The sequence below is a fragment of the Anopheles funestus genome, chromosome 3RL, assembly GCF_943734845.2.
Source record: "Anopheles funestus chromosome 3RL, idAnoFuneDA-416_04, whole genome shotgun sequence".
Classification (NCBI taxonomy): domain Eukaryota; kingdom Metazoa; phylum Arthropoda; class Insecta; order Diptera; family Culicidae; genus Anopheles; species Anopheles funestus.
The window spans coordinates 15,055,372-15,074,884 of NC_064599.1; the positions used below are offsets into that span (position 1 = coordinate 15,055,372).

At 41.7% G+C, this 19,513-nt stretch overlaps 3 protein-coding genes across 9 annotated transcripts in view; 2 read left to right on the forward strand and 1 right to left on the reverse strand.

Annotated features, from left to right (window-relative positions):
- Positions 1 to 19,513, reverse strand: part of LOC125769261 (neurabin-1) — a 59,435-nt gene that overhangs the window by 22,724 nt on the left and 17,198 nt on the right. For 5 of the 6 annotated variants that reach the window (XM_049437889.1, XM_049437888.1, XM_049437892.1 and 2 more), the window contains one exon: positions 6,057 to 6,512. The gene's annotated coding sequence lies outside the window, so the exon portion shown is untranslated. Of the gene's footprint in view, positions 1 to 76; positions 441 to 6,056; positions 6,513 to 19,513 lie in introns of those variants that run through there. The other variant, XM_049437890.1, reaches the window with a different exon arrangement.
- Positions 540 to 2,859, forward strand: LOC125769285 (thyroglobulin-like). Of its 2 annotated transcripts, XM_049437947.1 has the most exons (6): positions 540 to 997; positions 1,102 to 1,293; positions 1,433 to 1,624; positions 1,743 to 1,914; positions 1,984 to 2,063; positions 2,597 to 2,859. In XM_049437947.1, exons 1-6 carry the CDS (start codon positions 664 to 666, stop codon positions 2,794 to 2,796), a joined length of 1,170 nt encoding a protein of 389 aa, XP_049293904.1. In that variant the 5' UTR covers positions 540 to 663; the 3' UTR covers positions 2,797 to 2,859. The 2 variants fall into 2 exon arrangements, with proteins under 2 accessions (XP_049293904.1, XP_049293905.1); XM_049437948.1 differs by lacking the exon at positions 1,102 to 1,293.
- Positions 2,972 to 6,063, forward strand: LOC125769287 (uncharacterized). The gene is made up of 6 exons (XM_049437950.1): positions 2,972 to 3,454; positions 3,528 to 3,719; positions 3,785 to 3,976; positions 4,058 to 4,229; positions 4,432 to 4,511; positions 4,618 to 6,063. Exons 1-6 carry the CDS (start codon positions 3,154 to 3,156, stop codon positions 4,824 to 4,826), a joined length of 1,146 nt encoding a protein of 381 aa, XP_049293907.1. The 5' UTR covers positions 2,972 to 3,153; the 3' UTR covers positions 4,827 to 6,063.

Below are 19,513 nucleotides of genomic sequence, written 5' to 3' on the forward strand. Positions count from 1 at the left end.
CGGAATTTTGGATACAATCAACTAAATTTAAACTTGTTACATTCTTTCCTCCGGAAATCATATTTATAATACTCACATCCATTTTGATGAATTTTATGTAATATACACTACTAAACAAGGCGATTGTTCCTCACAATATAAATTAATTAATTAAAAAAACACACTAATATTGTCTCTACGCTCAATTGCACATAATATCGAAGAGAACACTTTCGATTCGAGCACTTCCACAGGAACAAATATATTATTACGACGTCCGGCCAATCGGTCACAAAAAATACGACTGTGTTTTGCCAACTGCCGACTACGTTTACCGACAGCGGATCACAAACATCAAGACAAAACTGATAACACTGTCACGAGAGGTAGTTCGGCTTCGCCGGTTCGGAAGCCTTGTTTAGCTACACGAAGCTGTTAGACTTTCCGTGATAAGTGTAGCGGGCGAAAGATTGGCCATTTGCAGAGCAGGATGACTGCATCGGTACACTGTTGCTTTAAACCGATTTAGAAAGCTATGGCCAGGCTTAATAGCACGCACATGACACTGTTACTACACTTCAGATAGTCTTTATAAACCAGATATTATTATATTTTCAAGAGGGTAGAACTATGATATAGTTTGAGCGAAAGCGAACTCAGTTGAGTTGTAGCCACAATCCAACGATGGCACTGGCTATGATCAAGTCCTGTACGATTCGAGTTCTATCAGCAGCATTACTGCTTGTGCTATCCAATCCCGTCTCCACACAGCTAGTTCCAAATTGTGCTAGTACACTCGGCTGTCTCTCTTATCCAGTCGACACTTCCTGTCCCAATCCGGACGAGTTTTGGTCACCGACGGCTGTCCTCGGCGGATGTTGTCCCGGTTGTGTACGAGGTCTTTCCCTTGGGGCACCGTGCGGTGATGGAACGACAACCGAAGGTCCCACGAATCCCGCCACTCCCTGTGCTCCAGGATTAGTGTGTGGTGTTGGTAATGTTTGTCGCTTGAATACGGGTGAGTGTATGCTCAATTGGATTAGGAGACACGAATCCGACGTTAACTTTAACCTTTCACTCGCACGTATCCCCAACGCACTTTCGGTTATTCTGTCTGACCAGGAGACTGTTTATCGACATACCACGTACCAGCCGATATTATCGGCTGGGTTCCGCAGTGTGATAGCCGCGGCCAGTTCGCACCCAAACAATGCCGCGGAGATCGAATCAACGGACGGTGCTTTTGCTATTCCGCCGAGGGTAAACGCATTTTTGGCTGGAGCTGGCGTAATGCAGAACAAAACATGACTTGCGGTCAGTAGTGTGTAGCAAGGGAGGGTTAGCATTCTTTTCCCGCTCATCATGGTTATCACTCACGCAGTGTGATAATGCTTAAACGCTAATGATACGTTCTAAAATACGACTCAATCAAAGCTATTATTTTGTCTGGCAGCTTGCAGTCGACGACGTGCCGAACTAGAAGCGGAAGGAAGGTTTGATGTAACGCTGCACTGTACACAAAATGGAAACTACGAAGAATTGCAATGTGATCAAGATGTCTGCTGGTGTGCAGATGCAATGACTGGCATTCAAAAGCCCGGTACTCGTGCAGTTCCGACGGATTTGTGGACTTTGCTACCTTGCTGTGAGTATGGACTATATTTAACAAAAATCTTCATGAAACTTGTGACACAACCACATGCTAACGCTAGTGATGAATGACCCATCGTTCTGATATCGGTACTGTCTTTCTTCCCTTTCAGATAACGGAACACTTCACGGCGTACAGTATCTGAGGCGTTGCGAAAGTATAGCATTTTCGCAGATACTTCAACGCAAACAATTCATCATGCGCGGCCACACGGGCGTAACGTTCACGGATACACTATGCGAATACGATGGCAGCCATGGCCGGTACATCATCGAGGGACAAGAGTACGTTAGTCACAAAATGTCGGGAAATGTTGGAAAAATGTTATGTTTTCCTTCCCATATTCTTTACAGAGCTTCCTGTACGTGGCTTGATGGAACTAAAATTGATCCCTATAAAACATCACTTCAAACACTGGCTGCCATGAACTGTAGTAAGTAACAACTGGTGATATGTTTCTTGCCATCGAATACTTAGCATCACAGCTTAGAAATTACCACACTTCATAATACTACACACATTCATTGCATACTTTCTAGGCGCAATCACTGAAGCGTCGACTGACAAAACGCTTAGAAAACACCACCTTGCGCCTAACGCTATGCAATTCGCACTACACTCCATTGCACTTCCACGGGTTTGCGCTTTGTACGCCAACCGGCGTGTGTGTCTCCCAAAACGAAACAAACTCACTCAACAAGCACAGCAATGTGGGAAAACCGTCACAGGATGCATTTGCTTTCATCATCCGGCGAAACAAATTGGTCGTAACGTAGTTACTTAACGAGAATAAGCACCTTTCTGCACGCAACACACTTTACGCCAGGGCATGTCATACACCGCTTCCAAAACCCTTTGTTCCGCGTCGGCCGACACGCCACGGAAATGGCAACACATTGTGTTTCAAACCGGGGCCGTTAAGCGTCTATTTCGCACTTTATTCTTACAACCACCTTTCCTTCACAGATTGCGCACGCGACTGGAAGCTTTTCACGCTGGCCGGACGGAAGATGGAGCTGGTTTGCGAGGGTAATGGAAACTATGCGCCTCTACAGTCGCGCAACGGTGCGCTGTTCTGCGTTGATCCGCACGGATTCGTGGTGGCGGAGAACGTGCCCGAACAGACGAACTGTGAGCAGTTCATTTTCGGTGCAAGTTTGTTGTAACGAATTGGAAATAAACTATACAATAAAATTGTTTATGTGGATGAAACGCCCTACCATGAATAATGCGGAGGTGATGTCGTTATTACGGAACATACTACTTATACTATCTTATACCAGTCACAACAAACCTAAACCCTTTACTGTTTGCTGCACGGAAAAGTACGCTTCTTGAAATGCTTCTTCGCTCGTCAAATTGGGTGATCTTATCGCAGCAAATTACATCGAAAACCAATTTCCTTCCCCAAAAAAAAACTGATATCAGGTCTTCCACAACTCAACGCTGTGAGTAAGTTCTGCCTGGAGTAGGAAGTTGTTGTATCTACTAGTCGAAAAGAAACCTCCGAGAAAGTCTCTACGATGAGTTATCCCACATTCTACGGAAAAGTGATTCCATTGGTGATTCTGTATCACTGCATTTTCATCTTCGTCGATGCAGTGGATCCTCCGACATGTGATTCGTCATACGGATGTGTTTCTTCCATCAGCCAGGAGGATTGTGCCAAAGGAGAGATATTGATCTCTGGCGGTTCGCTAAATGGTTGCTGCCCTGGATGTCGCGGTGGCCGGACGTACCTAGCCGTGTGCAATATGAACATCCCGGATCGTCGCTGTGCACCCGGCCTAAAATGCGTCGGACGCAAGTGTATCTTTGATCGTTGTAAGTTAAACCTTTCTATGAACGTGAACGCCCTACAGATGGTAAAGTACAGTGGTTGTGTCTCGTTTCGTAGCTACCTGTCTGCATACGATGCATTTAGATGGTGACTTAGTCGGTTGGATCCCAAAGTGCAATCTGGATGGTACGTACGCAGTTAAGCAATGCCGGGGAGATCGTTTATCGGGCCGTTGCTTCTGTTACAGTGAGGTCGGAAAGCGAATCTTTGGATGGGATTGGTACCGGAACACCGAACGTATGACCTGCGGTGAGGAAACCAAACGGTTTTTTCTATGAAAATGATAACAGCAACTTACAATCTCGCCTTAAAAGCATGTAGCAGACGGCGTGACAAGTTGGAGAAAGAGGGTCGTTTCGATGTCACGCTACACTGCACACAGAATGGGAACTACGAGGAACTTCAATGCGATTCCGGGCTCTGTTGGTGTGCGGATGAGTTCACTGGAAGTGTCCAGCTCGGGACGACCGTGGTGCATGACAGTTTGTGGCAGTTGCTGCCCTGTTGTGAGTATTACTCCGTACATAGACCACATCTTCAATATCGTGCAGCTAACAGTGACTTCTGGTGACTTTCCCGGTACGCAGATAACAGTACCCTGCACGGGGAGTCGTACCTGCGCCAGTGCGAAAGTGCTGCCCATGCGCAGAAAATGATCCTCAAGAAGTTCTACACGCGCGGTACCGTTGGTGTAACCTTCAATGAGATTCCGTGCGACTACGACGGTGCCTACGGTCGGTACAAGGTTGAAAATGGAGTGTAAGTAACGCAAGCGCGCGTAAAACGTGCTGGTGGCTCGTGTGTAAAGATCCAAACAGGGACAGTTAAGACACAGTTGCCTCTTTTTGGGGTGAGGTGCGCGCTGTCTTATCGCTTTCATCCCTCGGAGGTCGTTTTTCGGCGGCATGAGGTTATTTTCTTTAACGGTTCACGGTTACGGTTTTCACCCTTGCTTTAACAGTGTCTACTGCACTTGGCGTGACGGAAAGAAGATCGGTTCGTTTCAGATACGCTCCAGTATGCTCTCGTCGGTGAACTGTTGTAAGTAGCCAAGGCAAAAGGGTGTCCCACAAATCACTGGAGAGCTTTCCATCATTTTCCTACCACTTGTCGCTTCTCCTCTCTTTCTGGTTCGGATCTCGTGCAGATTGTGCCCGAGATACGATCATCTACCGGGAGGCGGGTATACCATTTACGCTGGCATGCGGTGGCAACGGCAACTACGAGTACTCCCAGGATCAGAACGGCCAACTCTTTTGCGTGGACAGCGATGGGTTCGTGGTAACGACGGAGGTCGCACCGAATGAGTCATGCGATAAGTTCATCTACAACTCTGCTTTCTACGACGAGGACTGATGGTTATGGGGTGATGACGTTTGTGTCTACGCAATATCTATAACGCTTGAACGTTCGCAGGAAAAGCAGAATGAATATACTGTGAGATACGTGATACATCATGCGGCCACCGCAAGAAAATTGCTGACGCTCTTGGTTGTAACTGGTTTGCACAACTTCAGTCATTCTCCGATGAACAATGAAGCCGAACCGAAAGAATCAAACCCATTGACATTGGAAACCGAGTCTCCCCGGGTGCGTTACCACAAGCGTATCCTTTACTGACCACACCGAACCAAACAAGTGACGCTCGATATGTTATGATTTTCGTAACCTAACACCCAGTACACCATATTTAACCAATTCGTAAACATGGTATGTAGAGCAATCCTATCGCAGAAAAAAACCTTTAACTTCGCACAACGAACCCCCTGTCACCGTTGAAACATTACGAACTATAGGGCAAACGCTTGACCTTTCCAAAACACAATTTACAGTTTTGCAGGAACCTGTTCCACTTTTTGTCGCAGGACAGGAAAGCGGTATGCAAAATGTAACCCATTCAAGGAACTCGCAAGTGATTTGCTTTGGTTTTGCAATCGGATGGAAAATTAGCCTAGTAGAGGGCGTTCAATCGTTGTAGTAAAAAAGGTTACGAGGCTCAGATGTCTACCGGTATGACTTACATTTTAAATCCGTTTATCGATATTTTTGCTCCAACCAGAAGGTGTGAAGTAAAAGTGCATTAGAAACGATTCAGTAAGAAAACACCAAAGGAAAGACGGATCAAATTGCCTTTTAGACTAAGCTTTTCATTTTCTAATATTTGGCATATGAATTGTTTAAACTGTTATGCTTCAGTCATGTGCTGAATAACAATTACCTTTAGGCAACATTTAAACACCTTCCTTTCTTCACTACAAAACACCTGGCACCGCTTTTGTGCTGAGTAATCCTTCTTTATTTTCTAATGAAACAAACAAACATGCCCCACATGGTGTACGCGCTGAAACCACTTCACTCCAAGCATGTGACATATTTAATTTTAGCCAGTAACTCACGGCAAAGTCCGACAGACTACGACATAATTACATTGTATTACAACTTCTTGTCATCTTGTCCGACACCGATCGGACCTGGGCTGCCCGAGTTTTATGGCAGGTGTTGTGGAGTGCTTCAGCAGAATACCCGGTGGATGACACAATCCCCCAATAAAAGTTGACTCGTACTTCACCACACCCAAACACTTACCTCGCAGGAAATAAATCAGTAGAGACAGCTTCTTCTGCTGTTCCGTCGTTCTGCGGTATAATGCTGGAATGCTGGATTCTGTCCCTTTTGCAGTAATTCACCGAGACACACACAAGCACGCGCTTTTTACTTGTGTTTCATCCATTCAAGCTTGTCACTACCTACGAAAGATAATGTACCGCCTTTTTGCAGCCGTATTCTATCTAAACGTACGTATGTGATGGTCTCTGCCGCCTTCTCCTTAATGCGGTTTGCTATCCGCGGTTAGATGTTACGCTCCTTTTTTAGTGGATTTTATATTTACGATCCATTTTCAGCATCAGCAAAAAGGACAGTTACATAGGGTTTGGGGCTATTGTTTACATTTTTAATGGTGTCGATCTTGACAACCGCCTGGAATGACTTATGGCTCAGTTTGTTCACTGCTGTGCTTCGGTTTTATTCGCTTCTAACAATCTGAAATGAGAAAATGATCACATGGAAATTATTAGTAAATTTGCAAATCAAAACAAAACACAGTAACTATAGCGAATAGAGATAAAAATGGCAACAAAAACTTAATCAACTTTTTTTTCCACCTCCCGCTCATTTTATGGCTATTTTCACACTGATCACCAGACCTCCTCGGATCTTAAGAGGCACAGCCAAAAGGGGAAAAAATAAATAAAACTCCTCTCAAATACAATTAAACTTTTTTCTTCATTTTCCAGTCGAAAGAAAAAAAAGAGACCACCAACCATTTAGGTTTCCATCTATCAAATGGTTTGTTCATTTTATTCGGTTTATAGTATGCGTTAATGTGCGCTATTTATTTCTATGATAGTCGTTATTATCGTTTTGCTTCTTCTACCGCATCTGATCGACAATTATTAATTTTTCTTTTAACTTAAAACGCTGTTGTGGAATTTGCTCTACTCTGTTCGATAGATTGTGTTGTAATGTAGCACGAGTGGTGAAGCGTGAAAAATAATTTCTTCTTCCCCTTTTCATCAAGCTGTGTATGATTTTTTGTTGTTGCTTCCGTGAGTCCCATTTATGCTTCAAAGCAAATGCTTGCTTGTTTGTTTAATTATTTATATGGACATGAAAGTGTTGTACCACGCTGAGTGATGCGAATTTTGTTGTTGTTGGTTTCCACTTAATCATCGATAACCCATAAGCATTTTTATTAATTTCAAAATTGGCATAACATCGTAACAATTGCTTAGTTGAGTAATAAATCATGCTCAACGTGAATATTTTATTTCGGCTCCATGTCCCTAATATTTCTCATCACCTACATGGCGGCCGTGATATATTTTTTTGATTATGTAGATGTATGTAATGACAATGGAAAACAGGGAAGATCATGTACAAACCATCGTAAGACACATGACTTACATTCTTTTTGCAAAAAAAAATACCCCTGAAATGTTCACCATGAACCTCGAAGACCCAAGAAGCGAAACTACAACACTTCTCCCTGATTCATCCTTCACCGGGTTGCTCTTTCTTTGTTACGAAAATGGAGAAAATTCTGTTTTGCCATGACCTCCACCACCATCCACTACTTGCGAAACACGCACATGAAGCCACCCGGAACGAGAACAAAGCAAAGAAGCTCACTTACTGGCGTATAATGTAAGTGAAACGAAGAAGCAAAAAAAAACAGTTTTGTGCAAAATGTATGTGCTAACCATGAAGAAAATTAAGAAATGAAATTTTCTTCATCCTTGGCATACTCTTGGTAGCGATTGTGTGCTCTTTCCCGCTTCGTTTGGTTCAATCCGTAATTCTTTGGTAATTTTTTTTATTATAGACCCCCTATAAAGCGACACCCCTAACATAGAAACCGTGCTGAGCGAATTTATAGCAAACTACTATTTGCGATGTAATAGTTCTCATGATTTGGAGGATTTCGAAAGTGTGATAATGCTATTATTTTTAATTAATAACAATTATTAACAATTTTAAATTTATAATTTGAAAAACTTTTATTCAAAGTTGTTTACACTCATACTCTTTATCAAGTTGTTTACACTCATACACATTTTTTTAACCGAACGATCGATGTCTTATCTAAAGCTGAATAAATATGTAATCATACAGCAAACTTTTCACAGACGATAAACGAATTTCTTACACATCAATAAACAATGCCCCCTTTATCAACAAATCCGATAAACACTTTGTATCCGATCCGACTGTTTGTTTGCTCAATATTGTAAATGACTCAAAAGGGGATTTCATTCGAGTGATCACAAAAGCCACCGCGATTGCTTCTTCGTTCGTATGACCAAAAAGCTGTGGGTTACAAATATAAAGATGTAGAGATTTATCTCATCGAAAACCCACTCCCAAGTGCCCAATATTATCATCGTCGCAACCGATTGCATATTTATTAACTCGCCGCTTATCTGTTTTGCACTATCAATCTTTTGATGTTTCTTTTTGCTTCCTTTAGCATTTGCGGAGGATTAACCTCCGTCTCAAAAATTAATCTGTTCTACCAATTCACAAGGAAAAATTAATCGAACCATGTTAACACGGATGTAACGTATCTATTTACCGCAAAGACGAGGGTTTGCTTCTTGGTAAATTTCCTTCTCGCGGAAGCTTGACGTGGCGTAAAGTTGCTTATAATTTAAAGCAGTAGCTTTCATATTGAAACATCGTACCAGCGTAATTTAATTTATTCCATTTATTTTAAGCTCTCCTTACATGTCTGTTTGCCATCGACACTCGAAATAAGAACTGCACTCGTTATTCTATAGAAGGTAAGAGGTGACGAATTGGTGCAACTTTACTGCTTGTTAGAATAAAATATAAGGCAATGATTCTGTGAGTCATCATTACCGAATATACGAAGTCGAAAATAATATGCATTTACACGTTTGAAAAAAAAAATAAATATTTTCAAGAATCATATCCTTCTTTGTACCAAATATAATGATGCCTAGTATGCCTGATTATTTTCTTTAACTAAACTTAAGAACTCAGTTACAGTGCTATTAATTTCCGACACCTAGTTATATACAGTTCAATTAAGCTGCGTAAGCACATAACCAATAGAACCTCCAAAAGGATTTGTTCGAACGCGAAACCGTAATAGAAATAGACCGAAATTGCTCACATAGATTTAGTCATCCGAACCGTTCGCTAGGCTTCATGGTCAGAAGCATTAAAATGGGCAACAGTTCCTATAGCGCGCGCACACACACACACGGTGAGATACGAACCCATTCGGGTTAATTTCGGGTAGTGAAATGAACACACGTCAACATGCCAACATGGATGCCGGAGGCGTTTACGAACACGACGAGCCACCATTTCGCTGTGTGTTGTGCAGGCTAGTGTGATCATTATCGTAATTAAAATGGTTTTCATCTCCTTCGCTATTGATGGGACGCTTTTTTGTTCTCCTGGACCTGGTTTTGCTACAGACATTTTGCTTAATCCAACGGCGAACGTGACCAAACGATCGATCGATATGAAATTAAATTGTATTCACATCACAAAACAACCTGTAATTAGCCACCACTATACCACTGCAGCATTCTTATACAAATAATAGAAATAAAACAAATCGTAAGATATTGTTGATATGTGATATCGTAAACAATGCAATAGATGATAATTTCGCCCAGTATTGTAAAGATGCAGATGATCCGACCTATTGACTATCCTGTTTTATGTACATAATTTTTTTTGAGGTTATAATGCTAAAAAAGAAGAAGCGTTGTTTCCAAGCTTCTCCAAAAACCGTCAAAAAGGTTGGACACTATACTTTATATTTGACATATTATGCTCAAATACTGGTTTCTATTAACGGGATACTACTAACAATGATAATGTTTGCTTTCATTAGGTAAACTAACAAGCCAAGGTCACATAACATACTTTTCTTCTTCCAAACACCCTTCATGATCATCGAGACACGTGCAGCTGGAGTTAATGTTACGCTGGAATAGAAATAGCAGTTATTTTCCCATTCAGCTCTCCATAATCCTGGTGCTGGTCAGAAATGGGAGTGACCGGTAAATCCACTAATCTTGCTTTTTTTCTCCTACAGCATTTGTCGCATTTTCTGAAACCAGTAACAAGGTACTCGCACAATGAGGGCACTGCATTTCTAACCCGTACCCAAGGCCAAACGCGTGACCAAGTCTTTAGATAGCCTTTTGGTAGTGCAGTAAGATAAAGCTGCACAAACAAGGTGCTTTAATCCCGTCCGCAGTGCAACACACGGTATGTAGGAATGTGGGTTAACATAACTTGGTAATAGTCACATTTTTGCAAGAATTTTTGCAATATTTGCACGAAAGTAATGTGTCCAATTCTAAAAGTTCAACAAATAGTATGGGTATATTGCAGTTCTAAAATTTGTTCTAAAATCAACCAAAGACATCCTGGAATTGAAGTGTCTAAAGAAGAAGATCCCTACCATACGACTATTTACTCGTCTTTTTAGGGTTACGACTTACTAGATTTAGCTACTTTGGTCGTTAAAACTTTCAAGGATTATCTGTATTATTTCAACCTTATATTCTACTTATATAATCAGATCGTAGCTACGCGGCGTGCTGCCGGTCCATATGAGATCTACGCAACCTTTAGTGTGCAACACTGAAAACTGAGCCATTAGACCATGAGGTCGCTCCTAACTATGTAGGCTGGAATAGAATAGAATAGGTTGGAAAGTTTTTCGTAAATCAAACATAATGTATCTTGACCCGAAAAAACGCAACACATCAAACGTTCGAAAAGAAAACAACAAAACCCTTCCAGCATCATAAATCAACTCGAAGCTTCACTCGACCAAAGCTCAGTTTTATACTTTCATAATCAAACACCAAGCTGTTGGCAACGGCTGTCCGGGTGATAAGTAGCACAAATCGTGCCCTTTAAAACCTGTTGACTGCTGCAATCTGTTGCCTGGTTTCGGTGCTTTTCCAGCGGCATGCTGTTCAATTTTTCATACCCGCTTCCGGGAATGATGCGAATTGGCAGATGCCTGTGGATGCAGTACGGACCTACGTTATGGTGTACGGTATCAGTATCGATATCATTGCACGTACAACAGAGTTGCTTCAGCTTTGCCAAACAGTCTACTATACGTACAATGCGGCTACCCATCATCAATATGCATTTCAATTTCAACTTATCAACCATTGAACCTACCATATTCATGAGCATACATTATTGACCTCCTTTTTGGCTTGCTTGTCTGTCGTCGGAAGATGTGAATCGAGGGGATTTGTATCGAACCATCCGAACACACACGCACACACACACAATAGGGCCCCCAACAAATGGTTAGACATCTCTTCCCGCTTTCCCATGGGATGGATGATTTTACCAGAGGTTCTCCCCATTTACCCAGTTATTCCTCTATTGGGGCATCATCAGAAGTGTAGCTAAATGAGCGCGTGCTGGAATTCCAAAGTCGTTACAAGCAGCGACCGGTTCTCTGTGCAAGGCCAACAGTAAAATCCCAAAACGTCAGGATCGAATGTCCCGGAACGTATTCGCTACAGCAGATGAGCAAAAGGAAATACAAAAATACGTTACAAACGCTTCGATTTCGACCTGGCCAACTGATTGCAATTACGCCTAAGGTTCACGTTCAAGTACCTTTCCCAATGGCACAGCCCAGCCGGTTTCTCATCTAAAAATAATGATACGGCTCCCCTATTAGAGCCACCGCATGCCTAACGGGGAGCGCAACATCCAGCCAGCCCAGCGTTGGTTGGTCAGTTGGCAGATTCCAATTTCAGACGAACAAATCCAGCGCATGTGACCTACCTCCCTTTTTAACGTCACTAGGTACGTATATACAGAGATAGGAAGACAACAGTGAACCAACGACAAAAAAAAAACACGTCAAGAGAGCGATTGAATTTTTCATGAGCAAATACCATCTACTAAAGCTCACACACATGCCACTTGTTCTGGGGGCGCTGGTCTATAGGCCAGACCACCATTGTAGGATGGTTTGGAAGCATTCCAGTGCGGCGGGTAGTGAGAGGCGCACTTACTCCATTCATCTCAGCTCATGAATCGACTGCGACGCCATTGAAAGCATAAAATCTGCACCATATGTATTGTACTTCGTGTTGAGTTAGACGACCATGGCAACGTACAGGAAACGGTTGCGAGTCGACGTTTTTATTTTGCCTTCCAGTGGCCTAACACGACACTCCCTCTTGGCTATACAAACCTTGCTTCCCAACTGATGGTTGTTAGTGAACTTCAACAGTTCAAAGGGGAGAATTGACCTACCGAGGGCATCGAGTGTGTATACACTAGAGTAGTACACACACTCGGTATGTCAAAGTCCGCAAATCCGACGTTTTGAAGCACTAATGAAGCCTCTTCTCTTTAGCGGTATTGTAAACTATCAAACCGGACATTTAAACCTGTCCAATTATCGATTTTTTCGCGGTCTTTCTTCCTTTCTTCCAAGTAGTTCTCTAGCACCTATTCCCAATATCTCGTTAGGCAATGCACAGCAAATTGGGCTACATAAAATGCGGAAAAAGGTTCATCACCATTACCGGGACCGGAATATTGGTCGTCATCATCAGAGCTATCTACCACAATTACTTGAGCATCTTCTGGCCATTCACCCATAAAGTGATACTTCTGTCCTCCACGTCGTCTAGCAGTGCCGTAAAGTATCTCACACGTGCAGAGTAAAGTCTATCGAGAGGGGAATATAATGCTCAAGAGCTGTATACTACAAGTAGCACGTTGGCTTCAGGCTAAGAAGACTGCTCCACCACCGTTCACACGACTGGTGTGTCACTGGTCCCGCATGTAAACATCGTTCGCAAAACAGTGCTGGCTTCTCGGTTCCGAACGAACAAAATTAAAGCACCGAAACCACAGTATGGCGCTTGTGCAAAGCTTACCTTCCTTCTAATGCCCTTCGGGCGATGTTCGGCGAACGGTGTTTTGCTGTAGCAGCCACACCAGCCAGAGTTTAGTGTCGTGGAGTTCTGTGTCTTTTGCACGTTTATTTAACTTTTAACAGTTATGCATGATAGCTCGTTTCGTTTCGAGTACGGGATTGGAGCAGACTACGAGATGTAATATCTTGCTTGAAGAAAACTTTTTCAAGAAATACATTCACAAATATATAGAGAAAAAAAATACAATTCTTACTGAACTCTTAGCAATGCCGTAAGCTGGAAGTGGATGGGAAAGAAGTTTTATTCGCCAAACGAAATTGGTACACTTAGAGTACTCGCGAATTTCCTGTCACCCTATGCTAGCTGGTCCAATGGGAAGGAAGTTTGTTCATATTCAAATCCGGAATGGCTCATAGCAATTTAATGGAGGATACGGACAATTGAAGCTAAAGGAAAAAAGAATTCGCCTTTTTAAATCGGGTCATATCCTTTCAATGGGTTTTTATCCCAAATGTAAAGCACTCTCGGTGTCTTTTGAAGTATTTTGGAGTTTTTCTTTCCTTTACCAATAAAATAATATTGCGATGCATCCACCACCGTGCAATTGTATGGACCTATTCCGGAAGCATTTAACTCTCATGAATAAAGCATCATACCGGAAGCGGCAAAACATAATATATGCCGGCACACGACACAACGGGGCGCGTAGATCTTGCCGATTACAAAACGTGAGAAAACTGTTGTGCATATCTTGTAGACCCTTCTATCCGCTACTGGTACGGCACAGAGTAAATGAGCAATCCAAAGCGTAACCAAACAAAAACATCCAACCCTGGCACACCTTCAAGACTTTACCCATCAAAAAGGGGAGTTTCCTCACATAATCAGTAGGTGTACCACTATCGGGTCAATTCAAAGATGTCTCTCCATCTATTGTTGATTATAGCGGAGACGATACCGTGCATTAGGAGCGACTAGTACGATTGAGTGCGAGACCCAAGCGTGGTCATAAACCTCCAGTATCGGTTCATGTTGATCGGTATGCTGGTGAAAAGGGTGTGTCTCCCTCACTCTGGACAAAGCATCTAGGCGGAAATAAACTAATAATTGTTGGGAAATCTACCACGCTAATAGTTCATCAAGCTATCAACACCCTTCGCACAAATACTGACGTGATGTGGACGGGAAAATTAATGACTCCATCAAATAACGACATTAGCGATACGGATGGTTCTGCTTATGTTCACAATTATAAAGCTCAGCAGCATTAAGGCATGCTCCCAGCAGTTGGGAGTTGGGAGATACAAAAGAAAGCAATAAAAACGAGAGATGGAAGAAGAGAAGTGTATCATTAAAGTGCATCAAATGATCTAATCGCATTGAAGGTAATTTTGCTCAATATACACTCCAAGTCCTTCCTTTTAAAACGACAACTTTGATTCCTCTGGCGAAAAGATCTTCCACGAGTTTGTGACCGGCAGACCGAGTTAATTGACTGTGGCAAAGAGACTCCCGCGTTCCCTTCTTCAAAAAAAGCGAATCCACCATCCGCAACTAAAACCAATGTTACGCAGTTCATAAAAAAAGGAAAACAGTTCATATTTAATTTCCATACCCACACACTCTGTAATGGCAGCGAGAGACCAGCCGATTCGATTTAACCGCTTTGGCGATTCGATTCACTCTCGTCTTCACGGGATAAAGTACGACTTTAGGAGGTGACGGTATCCAATCCAAGAAACTACAAATTACCGTGCTTAATTGACCAAGACGCACTCTAATTCGTTGCTTGGGTCGCAACACAGTCACAGAAAAACGGCAATCGTTTCGCATTCACGCGATACAGAACCAAACCAACACGAAACACCCGTGGCGCTGCAGTTCTTTTTGCCGACGGAAAGAGCATTCGGGTGTGTCCGCTTATGTACACGGATATAAACCACCATCCATATTTATAATTTGATCGAACGATAAGCGTTGACATTAATTCCAATACCGGACGGACGGAACATTGAGTTGGCGGAGTCGTCTAAACGCGCGATGTCGGAGAATTTTGACGAAGCGTCCATACCTGCGCTTGGTAAAGATTGATGTTTTTGGTGAGTAACAATGTGCTCAAAACTGTCAATTCTTTTACACCCAATAAGTCAGACGGTTTAAATGTCTAACCACCAACCAGATGAAGTGAGGCGTGAAAACTTTGGACCGTTACCGGTAGCTCGTTACATCACAAAAAGTGTGACAAAATCGTCTTTTGTGAGCCAATTTGATTTCTATCTTACAGCCGCTCCTCATTAAGACCCAATTCCCAATTCACATCCTTCTGCTTCAAGCTAATTAGTTATTAAATGAAGAAAAGAAAAAATATACACATTTCGTTCGATACTACCTAGTCATCCTATTAATGAGAAAGCATTTTTGGAACTCAGATTACGTATCGCACACGTCTAAACACCTTTTCGGGATGAGAAAAATTGATTAAGCATTTCGACGACACCTGGAAAAAATAACAAAGAGAGTCGTCCAATCGCAAGCACACGCAACATAAATCAATGAACGTAAGACACAATCTACCAAAAAAACAGAAACAATAAAATCAGCCCTTTTTCAACACGCGCGTGACATAACTCAGTTTTTCTTTTGAGCACAAAATCGACTAATTCCAAAAAGCTACAAAGAAATCACGAACAACCTAAGAGAACCGTGCCGTATATGCGAAGGCGCGAATTCATGGGACATGCCTTCTTCTTCGTTTTCGCTCACAAAAATTGATGGCTTAAGAAAATCCAACCCTGTCGCAACGCGGTTGCAGCAAAACGAGCTACCCCGCACCAGATTGCATTTGGCTTCACACGATTACCCAATGCAACCTATAGGTGCACTTCACAGCACACCTTGGCCACCGACCATCCGCTAGAAGAAACTTGAGGATAGTAACTTATTTACGTAAAAAAAACCTCAACATCACGTGCCCGCTATGGAGCATGGAGCGCAAGATGCTGATTGGGAGGTTGCGGTTGCACTTTATCTGCCTTTGGTTGGTTGCGGTTTTGTTGGTTTCAGATCAGAATGCACACACCCTACAAAAAAGCACGGATCTTGCAAGGGCAAGATCTCCCTCCCCTCAAAAACTCCAACTTCAGCAGTTGGTACACTGACTTTGTTAATGATGGTGGAAAACTTGTACACGCTGAAGGGCTAAAAACTGGATGATCATCGTCTTATGCGACTGAGCATATCTTATCGCACACCCCGCATCATGAGTTCCTCACGACTGTTTGCTGTTACGATGACACACGTCTAGTGACATGACCTAGATGAAGTGCCATGTATAGAGATGGTTCCTTTAACGTGGCGAAGTTTGGTTCGGTTGTCAAGTTCGTCTAAAATGGGGTTCTATGCTCTATGAAAGTAAAACAAGAAACTGGAAAACCTCCACAACGTGAAACAGTGGATTGCGCTTCTTGAACCAATCTGTCAAGGACAAAGCATGCATCAGTTTTTGGTTAGCTCGTGTTATATGGATAATCGACTTATTGACAGACACTTGAAGAAATCAAATTTTGCAGTCTTGACATGGTGAAACACATTTTGTAATAATTTTGAGATATAATTTTTCCAGCATACTAAAAAATGTTAAGCAAGTACAATGCTCCTAACAAGCTGCAATTTTGATAGAATAAATCTGTAACAGAGTAGCAGAACGACTTCTTCTCACCGTGACAATATTTAACATTATTATCATCACCAAAGCGTCATCCCGTCATGATCGGATGTTTCTGAACAATTCCTTTTCTTCACCAGTCTTATCAGCATTGGTCATATCGCACCGGTGAAACCTGTTTAAAGCGGAAATTCAGGCTTACCCGTTTCGGACATTAAAATCATATGCAATCACCGTATCACATGATGGCATACAACATTCGCACTCGACATTGCTTCAGATCATGACGCTCAAATCATTAGGCTTCGAACGAGAAACTAATGTTTGTTAAAAATAATACCGCAGTGCTGTATTCTCATGATAAACTCATTGTACCAACGTTTCATACACCGCTCTCTTGTAGTTATGTTGCAGCATCATGAAAACACTAATGATGCCCCCCTATTTGGGATTGAAATGTGTTTACTTTGGAAGCCATATTAAATTACAAACAGATGCGAAATTTGTCGCTCCATGGTCGCGACTTTCACGACCGAAAAGGGGGATTCCCCCATTCGCGTAAACTGATGATGCTACGAAAGCATGATCTTTATGTGGATCCTTTCCCAACATGTCTGTTTCGAAGTTTTTATCTTCCTGTTTTTCTCTCGGTGGTTCCGTTACGCGAATTTTCATTTGCAAACATCCATGCAGATGGATCTGCCGTATTCTGCATGTTTCATTATGCTGCAGGTATTTCCGAAAGTGGTTTTTTTGAATTACTGCAAGTAAGCAAATCGGTTGTAACACTATTACGGATTTTTTTGCAATGGTTAGCAAACTGCAGGATATGAACGAGTTGAGCAAAGAAGGCGTAAATATACGTAAATGTTAAATTTAACAACAGCGTAAATTTGAAATAAACATCAGTAAACGCCATCTTACTCTAACACAAATTGTACCATAAAAGAAATAAATTTACATTTTATAATATTTTCTCTTTTATATGTACATATATTATATGATTTCTGTTAAAAGAAACGCTAATCAATTTAATGAAATAAAATCTGAATCAGAAGATGATTTTTTTTCTTGCAAGAAACGTAAATTGCACTACCACTCTTGGGCTATATAAAACGATTAACGACACTTTTTACCGATATAAAACTGGTTATAAATTTATATTATACCTTCAATCTACTAAAAATATTTCAATCCATCCGCAACATTTCATTATCCATTATGACATCGAAGGAAAGTGAAAACAGAAGGCTTTCTTTACGTTGATTTTAACCATTGTGTCTTTCAGGCCACACAATGCTATCTTAATTTACAATTCCTCTCCCGTGCAATAAGCAAAAATTGGATTAGTCCCAGCATCCGAAAGCCATCGGTTAAACAAGGCGCCCACACGATACCAACAGACCTTTTCGAGTGATCTTCTCCACTAAACATAAAGGAAAGTTTTCTACGGTCACAACGATCCAAAGTGCCCTATTAATAAACGGTTCGTCTTGGGTACATTGCTAAAAATATCGCTTCGAATGCGTACCAAAAAGTGGTTCCGTATGTGACTAAAACCTAAAACGGTGCAGTTCAACGAGCTAGTGAATCAACTTATCAAAAACTAATATTTACTAATTCACTTAACTCATCCACTGTCCCATGATGGAACTAAAAATATGTATAAAGCAAGTTACTTAACAATTCTTTTATCCTTATAAAGCCTCTTTCGCAATCGCTTTTAGTGTGATCTTGAAGAAATTTAAACTTTAATTTAACTTTAAAGAAATAAGAAAATAGATATATATTTTTTTATGTCAACACTTTTTTTGAATCACCTTTTTACGCCTTAAACTGGAGATAGAAACTTAAAACGCTAAACCATAAAATGAACCATTGTACGAACCTTGAACATGTAATAAAGTAAATGCAAAGGAGGAAAATCCTAACTGCTTCCCAGGGAAAAATCTCATATCAGCGCAAGTGATTGCATGCAAATTTCCCTTCGAAACGATCTACCTATGAGCAAATTGGGAAAAGAAGCTTTTTGAAACCAGTAAAGCGGTTATAAGCTACTTCGCGGGAAGTAGAAAATATCATCAATTTTCCATCCAGCCATAAGAAAAGGTAAAAGAAGGTACGGGTTCTTCCCGTACCTTGCAGACTACCCTCCTGTGCAAATACCTAAGAAATTGAAAAAGCCACCAGACGACGAACATTTCAATGTGCACAAAAAATGCAAACAATATTTGATCAAAAATCAATATTAAATCGTCTGCCTTCGCCTGTCGAGACGGTATCCACCTAAGCATAACGTTCCTTCTTCTTCATGCTTCATGTAGTACAATTTGTGGCAGTAAATCCGATAATCCCACACGTTTCTTCGTCTCCCTGGGGTAGCGCAGTGTTTGGTGCAGGCCCGTTTTCAACAGCTTCATATGTTCTATTGCAGAGCCTGGGTGCGTTCAAATGGAATCCGATAAATTATTCAATCAACGATTTACAACGAGACTGTTCTTTAAGCGCTTTTTTGCTGTGGTTTTTGCTTAAGTCTTAGACAAGGAAACTATAATTCTTTTCCAACCACGCCCGTTTACATATTTAGACGAACTAGTGTGCGCTAATCATTATTCTAATCGTGTGCTTTTGCCGGTGAACGAAAGCAACATACATTTGAATGGAGTTAAGAGAGCAAACAAAAATTGGACGGCCGACATTTTCTCACGAACTGTTTTTGGCCGGATCAATCAGACCGTAACGGACGCCAGAGCCTAACACGGCTGTCACTTGTCACTGCTAACGGCACAGGATACAAACATCAACGGTTTCCGGTGCGAATTCGATTCAAGACAAGCGAACTGCAGGATTTTAAACCCATCTTGTCGAACATGGTTTGGGACATAATTTGATTGAAACTT